Source organism: Bufo bufo, chromosome 8 (assembly GCF_905171765.1).
Source record: "Bufo bufo chromosome 8, aBufBuf1.1, whole genome shotgun sequence".
Taxonomy (NCBI): Eukaryota; Metazoa; Chordata; class Amphibia; order Anura; family Bufonidae; genus Bufo; species Bufo bufo.
In genome coordinates, this window is record NC_053396.1 from 6,312,549 (window position 1) to 6,328,964 (window position 16,416).

General features: G+C 47.0%; 1 protein-coding gene across 1 annotated transcript; it reads right to left on the reverse strand.

Annotated features, from left to right (window-relative positions):
* Positions 1–88: 88 nt before the first annotated feature.
* On the reverse strand, positions 89–16,396 carry EDF1 (endothelial differentiation related factor 1). Its single transcript, XM_040442380.1, has 5 exons — positions 16,241–16,396; positions 11,932–11,983; positions 11,666–11,826; positions 1,112–1,205; positions 89–581 (listed from the first exon to the last, which is right to left on the reverse strand). Exons 1-5 carry the CDS (start codon positions 16,316–16,318, stop codon positions 520–522), a joined length of 447 nt encoding a protein of 148 aa, XP_040298314.1. The 5' UTR covers positions 16,319–16,396; the 3' UTR covers positions 89–519.
* Between the last annotated feature and the right edge of the window lie 20 nt (positions 16,397–16,416).

Below are 16,416 nucleotides of genomic sequence, written 5' to 3' on the forward strand. Positions count from 1 at the left end.
GGATGAATGAGGGGCAGGAGCCATCTATAGCGGGATATCCAGCACACACTGGGAGAGGGGCAGCACTTATGCAGTTTGCCACACAACATTTCGGTGAAGGCAGATAATTTTATTTTACAATTACATACAAGAAAGGATGGGTGACGTAATATAAACAGTGAAACAGCGCCTCCCAGCTGCAGAAATAATAATAAAAAAAAGAGAAGCAACCCACCTGCATGTGGGGGTAAATCAAATAAAGACAACCCCCCCAAAACTAACTGCTAGCCATCCAGTCCCAGCCCTCAGCTGAGAAAGTGCCGCTCTCGGCAGGAACCTTGCAGTTCAGGTTTGGTGGATCTGGAAGAAACGCGCTAATTCTTATTTTACAGCAGGTAAGAAGACCGACTTCATTCTGTCCCATCTAGATTAGAGTCCAATAACCCCCACGTGTTCTGCTTGGCAATATAAAGAGCCAGTCTGCTCGGGAGAGAGACTGGTCGAGATCAGCTGGGGAGCACTGATTTCGAGGCTTTGTTTTCATTTGGTTTTGGGGACCGCTTCGAGTGGTTTTCCAATATCCCTTCCACGCAGCTTGAGACCTGAAAGACAGGAAGGTCCAATATACAATCAATACGGCAGACACGGCCATGTTAGGAAGGGGAGCCTGTACCCCAAATTGGATCCTGGAATCAGTGTGCATCAACAAGGCTCATTTCAGGGGTGTCCCAGCCCCGGTCATCACTATTAGACAGTTTGTTCCCTGCAGCACCAGAGCTAGCACTCTGAACAGAGACAGAAGCATTGCTCCATACAAGCAAGTGGTAACTCCAGGGAGGGAGCCAGGCGCTGAATCTTGAGCTCGGCTCCGGAATAATCCTCCAGCACACGTGTCTTTAAAACTATTCCTCTTATTGATTATGCATTAAAAACATCCAACAGTAAAAAGATAGAAAAGCTGAAAATGAATTTCAGATGTAACAAAACCTCCTTCCTCCTAGCACTATAGGGTGAGCAATCACATCCAAGCCAGGTGCTGAACGCTCCCTGCTCGGAGATTGATTATCTACCCTGAGGATAGGTCATCAATATGTGGAGCCTGGAAAACCCCTATAAATCCAGATCCACTTACCAATCGCTCTCTCAATCTTCCCCATGACTTGGTTGCTTGGAATCGCTTTTCCACTTTCATAATCGGCAATCACTTGTGGTTTTTCATTTATTTTCTGCAAATAGATTAGGAGATATTAGGGGCAATGGATGAATATTAAAGGGGTCGTCTCACTTCAGCAAGTGGCATTTATTATGTAGAGGAAGTTAATACAAGGCGCTTACTAATGTATTGTTGTTATCCATATTGCTTCCTTTTTCCATCACATTATAGACTGCTTGTTTTAAAGTTTATGACCACCCTGCAATCCATCTGTGGTGGTTGTGCCTGCACATTATAGGAAAAAGCACCGGGACCATTCGAGCTCACATAGGCTTGTGCTTTTTTCTATAGTACACAAGTAAGACCACCGATTGATTGCAGGGTGGTTGTAACCATGGAAACAAGCAGTGTATAATGTCATGGAAAAATGAATCCAGCCAGCAAAGGAAGCAATATGGATAATAACATTAGTAAGTGTGACTTCCTCTGCATAAATATTATTTGCTGAAGTGAGAGGACCCCTTTAATGTCGCCATCTATTAGAATGATAATTTTTATAGTTTCGCACGGGTATATTTCATTTTATGTTTGTGTGTGTTGTTAAAAGATAGACAGTATCCACTAGGGTTGTCCCGATACCACTTTTTTAGGACCGAGTACAAGTACCGATACTTTTTTTCAAGTAGTCACCGATACCGAATACCGATACTTTTTTTAAATGTCATGTGACCGTTTTGGGGATCTGTGGATGACGCACTGTCATGTGGGGGATCTGTGGATGGCACTGTTATGGGGGACCTGTGGATGGCACTGTTATGGGGGATCTGTGGATGGCACTGTTATGGGGGATCTGCGGATGGCACTGTTATGGGGGACCTGCGGATGGCACTGTTATGGGGGACCTGCGGATGGCACTGTTATGGGGGATCTGTGGATGGCACTGTTATGGGGGATCTGTGGATGGCACTGTTATGGGGATCTGTGGATGGCACTGTTATGGGGGATCTGTGGATGGCACTGTTATGGGGGATCTGTGGATGGCACTGTTATGGGGGATCTGTGGATGGCACTGTTATGGGGGATCTGTGGATGGCACTGTTATGGGGGATCTGTGGATGGCACTGTTATGGGGGATCTGTGGATGGCACTGTTATGGGGGATCTGTGGATGGCACTGTTATGGGGGATCTGTGGATGGCACTGTTATGGGGGATCTGTGGATGGCACTGTTATGGGGGATCTGTGGATGGCACTGTTATGGGGGATCTGTGGATGGCACTGTTATGGGGGATCTGTGGATGGCACTGTTATGGGGGATCTGTGGATGGCACTGTTATGGGGGATCTGTGGATGGCACTGTTATGGGGGATCTGTGGATGGCGCTGTTATGGGGATCTGTGGATGGTGCTGTTATGGGGGATCTGTGGATGGTGCTGTTATGGGGGATCTGTGGATGGCACTGTTATGGGGATCTGTGGATGGTGCTGTTATGGGGGATCTGTGGATGGCACTGTTATGGGGATCTGTGGATGGCACTGTTATGGGGGATCTGTGGATGGTACTGCTATGGGGTGGGATATCTGTGGATGGCATTGTTATGGGGTGGGGGGATCTGAGGATGGCATTGTTATTTGGTGGGGGATCTGTGGATGGTGCTGTTATAGGGGATCTGTGGATGGAACTGTTATGGGGAGGATCTGTGGATGACACTGCTATATGTCATCCACAGATCCCCCTCATAACAGTGTCCCCCAATACACCGGGCCCCGCCGCTCACCGAAGTATTTATAAACGTGAATCCTTATCCTGTTGTTAAGTTGAACTAACGCTGCCCTCTCCCATGTTCCCCTGTATCCCCCTGTATCTCCACAGCACTTACTTAAGCTTCCATAGCAGGCAGAGCGGACGGCACCAGTAACGTCACTCACTGACGTCGCGCGCCTGCTCCGCCTGCTTCACTCATAAAGTGGGCGGAGCAGGCGCTCTACGTCAGTGAGTGACGTTACTGCTGCCGTCCGCTCTGCCTGCTATTAAAGCTTAAGTAAGTGCTGTGGGGATACAGGGGAACATGGGAGAGGGCAGCGTTAGTTCAACTTAACAACAGGATAAGGATTCACGTTTATAAATACTTCGGTGAGCGGCGGGGCCCGGTGTAAGAGTACAGTGACTGCACCGGGCCCCGCCCATAGTTACGCCCATAGTATTCTATTTATGTATCGGGGCGGGGTATCGGCGGCTGAGTACCGCCGAGAAAACTCGGAATCGGTCCCGATACTGATACTAGTATCGGTATCGGGACAACCCTAGTATCCACCATAACAGTGACCTCTACAGCGCCCTGCCCCTTTAAAGCTGACCTACAGCAGTGAAGAAAAATGGCTGGGTTGTTATCTGGGTGGATTTGATTTAAATCACTAGTCAGTAGGGCATGATTTAAATCATAGTTTTCTACATAAAGACTAATTCTTGCTGGTATAACTTATAATATGCAAGTAGATGAAGATTTAAACAACTTTTCATATTAGTTTGATTCGGTTGATTCTGCATTCATAGGTTTGTAGAAGTTAGGATTAAGGTATTTTTCTCAACTCTGTTCATGTTATAACATTTTTGCTGTGAAGAGGCGGCATGTGATCTCTGCTGAGTCAAATTCAGTTTTGAGAACTGCAAAAGTAAACCAAGCCTCTGTGATAATATCTTGTAGGCAGAGAAACTGCCCAATAATCTTACAAAAACCTCTGGAAGAGCCGGACATTGTGAATGGATTAATGGAATTTACCAAAAAAATTACACACATAGAAACCTAGAATGTGTCGGCAGATGAGAACCATTTGGCCCATCTAGTCTGCCCAATATACTGAGTACTATGGATAGCCCCCGGCCCTATCTTATATGGAGGATGGCCTTATGCCTATCCCATGCATGCTTAAACCCCTTCACTGTATTTGCAGCTACCACTTCTGCAGGAAGGCTATTCCATGCATCTACTACTCTCTCAGTAAAGTAATACTTCCTGATATTACTTTTAACCCTTTGCCCCTCTAATTTAAAACTATGTCCTCTTGTAGCAGTTTTTCTTAAATCTTCTCTCCTCTTTTACCTTGTTGATTCCCTTTATGTATTTAGCAGTTTCTATCATCTCCCCTCGGTCTCGTCTTTCTTCCAAGCTCTACATGTTAAGGTCCTTTAATGTTTCCTGGTAAGTTTTATCCTGCAATCCATGGACCAGTTTAGTAGCTCTTCTCTGAACTCTCTCTAGAGTATCTATATCCTTCTGGAGATATGGTCTCCAGTACTGCGCACAATACTCCAGATGAGGTCTCACTAGTGCTCTGTAGAGCGGCATGAGCGCCCCCTCTGTCTACTGGTAATGCCTCTCCCTATACACCCCAGCATTCTGCCAGCATCTCCTGCTGCTCTATGACATGGTCTGCCTACCTTTAAGTCTTCTGAAATAATGACCCCTAAATCCCTTTCCTCAGATACTGAGGTTAGGACTGTATCACTGATTGTATATTCTGCTCTTGGGTTTTTACGCCCCAGGTGCATTATCTTGCACTTATCAACATTACATTTTAGTTGCCCGATTTTTGACCATTCCTCTAGTTTTCCTAAATCCTTTTCCATTTGGTGTATCCCTCCAGGAACATCAACCCTGTTACAAATCTTTGTGTCATCAGCAAAAAGACACACCTTACCATCGAGGCCTTCTGCAATTTCACTGATAAAGATATTAAACAATATGGGTCCCAGAACAGATCCCTGAGGTACCCCACTGGTAACAAGACCTTGGTCTGAATATACTCCATTGACTACAACCCTCTGTTGTCTGTCCCTCAGCCACTGCCTAATCCATTCAACAATATGGGAGTCTACGTACAGCCTTATTCTACATAATTAAAAAACTAATCTTTATTTCATGATGGAATAACCTTTGGATGGTAATATATTTTCCTCAAAAAGCATTTTATATAAAAAAAAAATCCGATTTTTTTTTTGTGTTTTTTTTTAAAAAAATCATTGATTTTTATCCACCTTGGTTGTTATGGAAACCTGGTGTAAAACTGTATGTGGAGGCTGGAGGACCTGCGAGCTTCTATTGGCTGATAAGGACCATGTGTAAGAGAGACCTGAAGGCTTCTATTGGCTAATGTAGGTCATGTTCAGTCTCCCTTTAACCACCTGTTCTGCTGGAGCCGAGATCGGACAGAAGTGGTGGGGGCTGTTTTAGCCGCTGATCTCTCCTGAATGGTAGCAGCTAGAAGCAAGGAACTGGCTTTCAGCCCAATGACAGCATTAGTCCAAGCAACAGAGATCCCACTGTTAGAAATCAAGTCGGGAATAATTGCAGGTAAAACCTATGCTAATTTTATTTTTCAGTCCTGTCTGCCGCTGGATTTTTAATAATACCAGACAACCTCTTTACTAAGTGGTGGCTCATCCACAGGATAGGTCCTCACTTACAAGTCAACAAGATAGGGCCACAGCCAAACAGCGCGGGGGGAGGGGGGGGGGGGGGATGTCAGACCCCTGCAAATCAGCTGAGGATAGGCGATCACTTAGTAAAGGCTGAACAACTCAGTCTATGCCTGGTGGAATTGCCGGAGCCGGTCCCAAACTTGGACCCACATCTATCAGACATTTATGGCATAACCCATGGAATGGTCAACCCAGGAAACGGTCGGGGCCCCTCCTGTGAGAGGTGAGAATATCAGATAGACTTGCTGCATGCGAGGCTGACAGGTCTCTATGTTTGGCAGGATCTCGCCTCTCCTCAGGTGCCGCTCGTTATCAGTGATGAGGCTCCATTTAGATCCGCCTCACACTGCTGACCGTGCGGTTGGTAGTTTCTGCTTGGAGTTGCTGGTTTGTCTTGGATCTCCTGCTTCTCCAAACACCTCTAAGCCAAGTACTTGTTGCCTTCGCTGTTTCCTATTATCTGGTGTGTGTTGTTTCTAGGTCTCAGGGAGACGCAGGTTCCTTCATTCTGGAAGGAACCAGCTGTCTCATCCCCTGCTACCTATCCTAGGGCTCGTCAGTTTTAGCAGGGCTTTAGGTATCTGGTGTATGAGTATTTCCACCATCAGGATCTGCTCATACTGGCAGGGGTTAGGGAAAGGCATAAGGATTACTAGGAGGTCACCATCCCTCTTCCTTAGCTTTTGAGGCCTAGATTGTTGTCTATTTGTTGTGACATTATTAACCGCCATAACTGTTATCCTTTATTTTATCAGTGCAGCTATGGATACGGTTTCTGCACTGGTCAATCGTCTTTGGAGGTGGCTGACCTCCGCATGGCCGTTGCACAGTTTCAGGCAGCGGGAACCAGGCCTGCCCTGAACCTAAGGTTGCTCTCCTGGATAGGTTTTCCGGGGAAAGTGACAACTTTGTTCGGTTCAGGGAGTCGTGCAAATTATATTTCAGACTGCGTCCTGGCTCTTCTGGGGACGAGTCAGAGTGGGGATTATTATTTCATTGCTAAAAAGTCTTGGGCTTTCTCTTTGCCGTCTGGTTCACAATCCCTCCGGTCCGTAGATGAGTTTTTCAGAGCTCTGGGACTTATCTACGATGACCCAGATCGGGTTTGCCTGGCCAAATCAACTTAGCGGTGCTTGCGGCAGGGAGAGCGTTCAGCCGAGCCCTATTGCTCTGAATTTAGGAGGTGGGCAACTGATACGGAGTGGAACGACCCAGCTCTCCATAGTACAATTCTGTCAAGGGCTGTCTGAGAACCTGAAGGACGCCTTGGCATATCAAGCAAATCCAGAGTCATTGGAGGCGGCCATGTCTCTGGCGGTGCGTATTGATAGACGCCTGAGGGAGAGATCTAAAGTTCCTCTCGCTCAGGACGTGTTATCATACGGGGAAGCGGTCTCTTCTGACACTCTGGGTAAAGAGACGCTTGAGCTTGTGTCTGGTGATGAGCCAATGCAATTGGGTCAGGTCACACCTGGACCAGGGGATAAAAACTTTATTAGTTTTAAGAAAAGACTTTGCTTTTTCTGTGGTAAAGGAGGACATTTTGTTAACGTATGTCCTTTTGTTAAACATCAAGGTAAAAAAAAAAAAAGTCCTAATGTGTCTAGTCGTCTTCTCACTCTTGGTAGTGTGAATGGGGAAGTAAAGAATGTACTTTTGTCATTTACCGGTAGTACCCGATTTCTCCTGCCTGCCGAGGTGGCGCTAGATTCCAAATCTGTGGAAATGGAAGTATTTATTGGCAGGGGTTAAAGGGATTCTGTCACCTCGTTTTAGCCTATAGAGCTGCGGACATGCACAGCTAGCATGTCCGCAATATACCGGTCCCATAGCAGTGTGCTTTTATGGTGTTTAAAAAATGATTTTATAGATATGTAAATGAGCCTGGTAAGGAGCCCAAGGGGCTGTACGAACCTTCTTGGAGCCCAGCACCGCCTGCGTCCTCCGAATCTCCTCCTTGCTCACAAAGTTAGATCGCCATAATCTTGCGATGCGTGAGATTGCGCATGTGCAGTTTCTTCCCTGAGGCTGATGCCAGCACAGGGAAGGAACACTATGCCGGCACTGCGCATGCACGAGCTCGCACATCGCAAGATTACGGCGATCTAACTGTGAGCAAGGAGGAGATTCGGAGGACGCAGGCGGTGCTGGGCTCCTTCACAGGGGGCAGTGCTGGGCTCCAAGAAGGTTCGTACAGCCCCTTGGGCTCCGTACCAGGCTCATTTACATATCTATAAAATCATTTTTTAAACACAATAAAAGCATAGGCCATGTTTGGACTTCCGTGAGCTTAATCGCATCACTATCCGTGATCCCGTTCCCCTTCCTTTGACCCCAGATTTATTCAATTAGATTGTCGGCACCAAGCTGTTCTCTAAATTTGATTTGAGGGGATATATAATCTGGTAAGAGTCAATGAAGGGGATGAATTTAATACTCCTGAGGGTCATTTTGAGAATCTGGTCATGCCTTTTGGTTTGACTAATGCTCCTGCGGTTTTTCAACACTTCAATGACATCTTTCATCATCTGGTGAGCAGGTTTGTGGTGTGTATCTGGATGATATTTTAAATTTATTCCCCTGATATGGAGACGCATGAGGATCACGTGAGACAGGTCTTACAGATCCTAAGGGAGAATAAATTGTATGCTAAGATGGAGAAGTGTGTATTTGCGGTCCCTGAACAATTCTGGGGTAGCTACTCTCATCTTCGGGTTTTCGTATGGATCCGGAAAAAGTCCCTGCTGTGTTGGACTGGGATCGACCCTTAGATCTGAAGGCACTCATGTTTGGGGTTCACCAACTACTACCGTAAATTTATCTTGAATTACTCAACTGTTAAACCTTAAACTGATATGACTAAGAAAGGCGCGGATTTCTCAGTCTGGTTAGACGAGGCATTACCTGCTTTTTCAGCAATAAAGGAATGTTTTGCTTCTGCTCCTATTCTGGTGCAACCGGATGCGTCACAACCATTCATTGTGGAAGTTGACGCATCAGAGGTAAAGGTTGGAGCAGTCTTGTTGCAGGGTCCTTCTCCTAGCAAATGGCGCCCTTGTGCTTTTTTCTCTAATAAAACTCTTCTGCCAAAAGAAATTATGATGTAGGTAATAGAGAGTTGTTGGCCATTAAATTGGCTTTTGAGGAATGGCGTAATTTGTTGGAAGGAGCGATTCATCCCGTTACGGTAATTATTGATCACAAAAATCTATTGTCCTGGGACTAAAAACGTCAAGGTGGATGCCTTGTTGCGTAGCTTTCTCGGGGGGAATCCTGCTCCGATAATGGCTGATTGGGTGGTTGTATCCGCCCTTTATCCTGAACTTGAGGCAGAGGTGTTGGAGGCCTCTCCCTGGGCCTCCGATTCCGGTCCTCCAGGGAAGTTGTTTGTCCCTTCGGAACATCACGATACTGTTCTTACGGGACACACTAGGAGCAGATCCACTGTGGATCTCATTTCTCGAAGATTCTGGTGGCCAGGGTTATATAAATGTGTTGAGGGTTATGTGGTAGCTTGTGAGACTTGTGTGCGCGCCAAGGTGACACATACTCTGCCTTCAGGATCTCTACTTCCCTTGTCTATCCCATCCCGACCTTGGACTATCTCAGATTTGACATTCTTCTGGGAAAACTGATTCTGGTAGTTGTTCACCGCTTCAGCAAGATGGCGCACTTTATACCATTATCAGGTTTACCTAATGCCAAAACTCTCGCTCAAGGTGTTTGTCGATAACATCGTGAAGCTACATGGTATCCCCTCTGATGTGTTGTCTGATCGGGGGACTCAGTTTGTTTCCAAGTTCTGGAAGGCTGTTCTGTACTCGTCTGGGCGTCCAATTTTTGTCGTTGGCCGAGTTTGCCATAAATAACCGTGGACAGGAATCCACTGATAAGTCGCCGTATTTTGGGGCATATGGGTTCCATCCACAGTTTGGCACATTTTCTGGTACCGAGACATCTGGTGTACCTGAAGAGGAAAGATTCTCCTCTTCGTTGTCATCTCTTTGGTGGAAGATTCAAAACAATTTAAATAAAATGGGCAAAAAGTATAAACGTATGGCTGACGAGACGTGTTAGGGCTCTTTCACACCTGCGTTATTGTCTTCCGGCATAGAGTTCCGTCGTCGGGGCTCTATGCCGGAAGAATCCTGATCAGGATTATCCTAATGCATTCTGAATGGAGAGAAATCCATTCAGGATGTCTTCAGTTCCGGAACGGAACGTTTTTTGGCCGGAGAAAATACCGCAGCATGCTGCGCTTTTTGCTCCGGCCAAAAATCCGGAACACTTGCCGCAAGGCCGGATCCGGAATTAATGCCCATTGGAAGGCATTGATCCGGATCCGGCCTTAAGCTAAACGTCGTTTCGGCGCATTGCCGGAGCCGAAATTTAGCTTTTTCTGAATGGTTACCATGGCTGCCGGGACGCTAAAGTCCTGGCAGCCATGGTAAAGTGCAGTGGGGAGCGGGGGAGCAGTATACTTACCGTCCGTGCGGCTCCCCGGGCGCTCCAGAGTGACGTCAGGGCGCCCCAAGCACATGGATCACGTCATCCATGCGCATGGGGCGCTCTGACGTCATTCTGGAGCGCCCCGGGAGCCGCACGGACAGTAAGTATACCGCTCCCCGCTCCTACTATGGCAGCCAGGACTTTAATAGCGTCCTGGGTGCCATAGTAACACTGAAAGCATTTGGAAGACGGTTCCGTCTTCAAATGCTTTCAGTACACTTGCGTTTTTCCGGATCCGGCGGGCACCTCCGGCAACGGAAGTGCATGCCGGATCCCAACAACGCAAGTGTGAAAGAGGCCTTAGTGGTCCGGACCCTAGAGTGGGCGATTCTGTGTGGCTGACCACAAGAAACATTAAGTTGAAGGTACCTTCTTGGAAGTTGGGGCCAAGGTTTTTTGGACCATAAGATCTGCCATTGTTAATCCAGTTGATTTTTGTCTTGAGCTTCCGCAGGCTTTGAGGATTCATAATGGGTTTCACAAGTCATTGCTGAAAAGATATGCTGAACCGTCCTCCCTGCCGCCACCACCTCCTGTCATGGTGGATGGTAATCTTGAGTTTCAGATCGCCAGGATAGTGAACTCACATATTCTTCGTGGATCTCTTCAGTACCTCGTGCACTGGAAGGTTTACTGTTGCAAACCTAGCCACTTCAGTATATCAAAGACTGGATTCATGTGTTAATTTTACACTCTACAAGACTGAGGGCATTCATATGCTAGTTTCACTAACAGATGTGCAGGCCACACATCCCCTCCCCTCAGCCTGGGAGATAACCCCATTAACATTGTATCCATACTGAACAGACAGACAGGGGCTCAGCAGGTCACTGATTAGATTTTGTCTTACAAGTAACGAACCATAAGTAAATAACATTGCAGGTTAAGTCCACCAGGGGAAAACCCCTGAAATGTCATTATGGAAACCCCTTGCATGGGGACTTGTATATAAACGGCTACATTACAATAAAAGTGGTTGTTGACTCCCAAACTGGCCAGTTCTTGGGACAAAGGGATTATACTTACGCTACCCATATCTTGTATGCTGGATAGGACTACCAGCGGAGATGCCGCGGATTATACTATTACTCCGCTACAGTTGCGGTCCAGAGGAAAGAATGTGGGTTCCTGAGACAGACGTTAATGCCAATCGCCTTGTGAGGGCGCATCCCGATAGAGTCGGTCCTGGGTGTCCGGAGGCCACCCGTAGAAGGGGGTTACTGTCACGGTCCCTCCTTTGCGGAACGGCACGGACAGCCTTTAATACAACTGCCTATTCTTGTCCACAAAGCGCAGACAAGAATAGGACATGTTATATTTTTTTGCGGACTACAGAACGGAGCAACGGATGCAGACAGCACATGGAGTACTGTCCGCATCTTTTGCGGCCCTATTAAAGTGAATGGGTCCGCATCCGAGCCGCCAAAACTGCACCTCGGATGCGGACGAAAACAACGGCCGTGTGAATGAGGCCCTAACTTGTGAGAGAAACACTTATAGGAGCCGTCACCTGGAAACCAAACACTAGCGTTCTCTAAGTGCTTACCGTGGCCAGGTCCTTCTGAGTGAAGCCCTTGGATTGTCGGCCCTGCTGGATGACTTTGCCCACCTCTAGCGTCACCCTGTCGTGATGCAGCTCTTCTGTCTCTCTGTCCAGCTTGGCTGTGTTCTTTGTGATGACGTGCTGCTTGTTCTGTCCGGCAGACCCTGGTGACACAGTAAGGACAGCACGTAAGGAGGGGCTCTACATCTGAAGTGTTCACACAGAGTACACCGCACATTCAGACCCCTGAGCTCCTTGGTTAAGCTTACATTTTTTGGACGTCTCCAGCTCTTCTCCTCTTCTCTGAGCTGCAGTCACTGCCTGCAAGACACGAGAAACAAGAAATCATCCTTTCATGTTCTTAATAATACTATGGTGCCTCAGAAGACACAGGGTGGAGCACTGAACCCAATGAGGTCACCATCTCACAGAAACCAACCAAACCCGGTACCCGCTTCTCACAGGCCTAATCCAGAACAGATCCAAGCTTCTGTGTAACAGCAAGGAGCACCCGGTGTACGGTAACGGCTGCTTACCTATTACTTCCCCTGTAACCCTGCTTACAGAGCAGCTCTGTCCTCCGGATTATAGAGGTAGGTACTGAGGGGAGGCTCACCCTCTATTAAAGGACCATACGCCCAGGGCTTCTATATGTAAAGTGTCGTCTCTGGTAACGGCACATTATACAGTCAGTGGCGTGAGACCGACAAGCAGTGAAACTGCAACGAAGTGACGAGGCAGCACAATGAGCAAGCTGCCATCACAAGAGACCTCCGCCATATGGCACCGGTGCCTGCCGAACAAAGGATCTTAAAAGGGGTCCTCTCACTTCAGCAAATGGCATTTATCAAGCAGATAGGTAGAAAAATTAATCAATCACATTATACACTGCCCGTATCCAGGGGTTACGACCACCTTACAATCCAGCAGTGGTGGTCGTGCTCGCTGTGGGAGCTCACAGACACGCATGCGAAGCAGCTCTCGTCCACCTCGTATCTGCGCTGCCGCGGTGGACCTAACCCCTGGATACCAGTGGTGTATGATGCGATGGAGCCAGCACAGGCTGTTACACACCTGGTGACGCTTATCTCCAGAGGATCATCCAGCCTGACGGACCCTTCATCTCCTAGGCATCTACACAGGGCATAAGGGACAGTAAACACTGCAGTCCGCAGGGTAACTGACAGCAACAGCCCCCGTAAGCCATGAGCCAGGTAAATATCTCCTCGCCGTCTCACCGCCCTTCCTGGGGTACTGTCTCTGAATAATGACCATGTGCCCTTCCCACACACCGTCCGTTATACCCACTGCCAGCATGTGCCTCGCAAACAATAGTGCAGCTCTCTAGCTGTTAGAACACTACAACTCCCAATATGTCCTCGCAACCATAGACAGGCCGGGTATGCAGGGCTGTGGAGTCAGAAGAAATGTACTGAATCCAGCTAAGGCTCCTCTCACATCAGCGCCACCTGTTTCCATTAGAAGCAGAAGAACGAAAATAAAGGCGGTGCCCACTATATACTGACTATAAAGGGAGCCGGAAGGTGATAGATAATCAGTTCTCACCTCTCCTTATACTATATACAGTGATAAGCAGGGTGTTCTAGGGATGATAATCAGTACTCACCTCTCCTTATACTATATACAGTGATAAGCAGGGTGTTCTAGGGATGATAATCAGTTCTCACCTCTCCTTATACTATATACAGTGATAAGCAGGGTGTTCTAGGGATGATAATCAGTTCTCACCTCTCCTTATACTATATACAGTGATAAGCAGGGTGTTCTAGGGATGATAATCAGTACTCACCTCTCCTTATACTATATACAGTGATAAGCAGGGTGTTCTAGGGATGATAGATAATCAGTACTCACCTCTCCTTATACTATATACAGTGATAAGCAGGGTGTTCTAGGGATGATAATCAGTTCTCACCTCTCCTTATACTATATACAGTGATAAGCAGGGTGTTCTAGGGATGATAATCAGTACTCACCTCTCCTTATACTATATACAGTGATAAGCAGGGTGTTCTAGGGATGATAATCAGTTCTCTCCTGTCCTTATACTATATACAGTGATAAGCAGGGTGTTCTAGGGATGATAATCAGTACTCACCTCTCCTTATACTATATACAGTGATAAGCAGGGTGTTCTAGGGATGATAATCAGTACTCACCTCTCCTTATACTATATACAGTGATAAGCAGGGTGTTCTAGGGATGATAATCAGTACTCACCTCTCCTTATACTATATACAGTGATAAGCAGGGTGTTCTAGGGATGATAATCAGTTCTCACCTCTCCTTATACTATATACAGTGATAAGCAGGGTGTTCTAGGGATGATAATCAGTTCTCACCTCTCCTTATACTATATACAGTGATAAGCAGGGTGTTCTAGGGATGATAATCAGTTCTCACCTCTCCTTATACTATATACAGTAATAAGCAGGGTGTTCTAGGGATGATAATCAGTACTCACCTCTCCTTATACTATATACAGTGATAAGCAGGGTGTTCTAGGGATGATAATCAGTTCTCTCCTGTCCTTATACTATATACAGTGATAAGCAGGGTGTTCTAGGGATGATAATCAGTACTCACCTCTCCTTATACTATATACAGTGATAAGCAGGGTGTTCTAGGGATGATAATCAGTACTCACCTCTCCTTATACTATATACAGTGATAAGCAGGGTGTTCTAGGGATGATAATCAGTTCTCTCCTGTCCTTATACTATATACAGTGATAAGCAGGGTGTTCTAGGGATGATAATCAGTTCTCTCCTGTCCTTATACTATATACAGTGATAAGCAGGGTGTTCTAGGGATGATAATCAGTTCTCTCCTGTCCTTATACTATATACAGTGATAAGCAGGGTGTTCTAGGGATGATAATCAGTACTCACCTCTCCTTATACTATATACAGTGATAAGCAGGGTGTTCTAGGGATGATAATCAGTACTCACCTCTCCTTATACTATATACAGTGATAAGCAGGGTGTTCTAGGGATGATAATCAGTTCTCTCCTGTCCTTATACTATATACAGTGATAAGCAGGGTGTTCTAGGGATGATAATCAGTACTCACCTCTCCTTATACTATATACAGTGATAAGCAGGGTGTTCTAGGGATGATAATCAGTACTCACCTCTCCTTATACTATATACAGTGATAAGCAGGGTGTTCTAGGGATGATAATCAGTACTCACCTCTCCTTATACTATATACAGTGATAAGCAGGGTGTTCTAGGGATGATAATCAGTTCTCTCCTGTCCTTATACTATATACAGTGATAAGCAGGGTGTTCTAGGGATGATAATCAGTTCTCTCCTGTCCTTATACTATATACAGTGATAAGCAGGGTGTTCTAGGGATGATAATCAGTACTCACCTCTCCTTATACTATATACAGTGATAAGCAGGGTGTTCTAGGGATGATAATCAGTACTCACCTCTCCTTATACTATATACAGTGATAAGCAGGGTGTTCTAGGGATGATAATCAGTTCTCTCCTGTCCTTATACTATATACAGTGATAAGCAGGGTGTTCTAGGGATGATAATCAGTACTCACCTCTCCTTATACTATATACAGTGATAAGCAGGGTGTTCTAGGGATGATAATCAGTACTCACCTCTCCTTATACTATATACAGTGATAAGCAGGGTGTTCTAGGGATGATAATCAGTACTCACCTCTCCTTATACTATATACAGTGATAAGCAGGGTGTTCTAGGGATGATGTATCTTCATGTTTCTCCAAGGTTCTTAGTTACAATGCCTGAACCTATGCTGCACCGCGTTGGTCCTGTGTGTCCATCTGATCCGCAGCTTGTTTAATTTGTGTCCTGGCATGGGCTCGTCTGCTCCGCTGCAGCCAATGACTGGCTTCAGCAGTGATGTGTCTCTTGTGGACACCAGTGATCGGCTGCAGCGGGGCAGACGATCATGCCCATGGCAGACAGGAAGCCACGGACCGGTATTTGGGCGCACAGGAGCAGCTGTTATTACTGTCCCTTTAGGAGTCAGGACTGCATAGCCCAGCGGGTACATGGGGGCAGCAGGTACAGGGTGTGCCCTCAACACATCAGAACCACGTAACACGTCCACGAGGGTGGCGCCGACCAGAATCCCACCCTCCGAGCCTGGAGACCCGAGTCTGTGCACCAACTAGGCTGCCCCCCCCCCCCTACACTGTAACAAACCCTCAGCTGTGAGAATTTCTAGGCCCCGTGTTCCTCATTAGGCCCTGTATATAAACAAGAATGTTTCCATTCACTGACAGCAAGCAGATATCTTTCAACATGTATTAGAAAGCCGCAGAACCTGGTCTTTGGGCCATCATGAGGCTGGGTGCAGATAAGCGGCCACTAGACATACCCGGCGCCGCTTATCTCCAGGTATCTAGAGCCACCCTGTTACCGCGGCCTCCTGCTGTACTACACACGTGACCCTCCAGCTGCCGCCGATACCTGCTGGGAGTCGTAGTCTCTCACTCTCGCTCCATACACCCACCCCCCGCGCCGGTGCCGCCCCCTCCCGGGTCACTGAGGGAACGTCTCGCCCACCTGTTTGGACTTTGACTGCGCTGCGGTCGGGCCCTTCTTCCTGAGCACGGTCACGGTGTCCCAGTCGCTCTCCGCCATGTTTCGCCTTCTACCTCAGCAGACGTTTCACTAATACCACAAGACGGTGGCCAAAACCTACAAGCCCCGCCTCCCCTGCGTTCTTATTCGTCAAAATA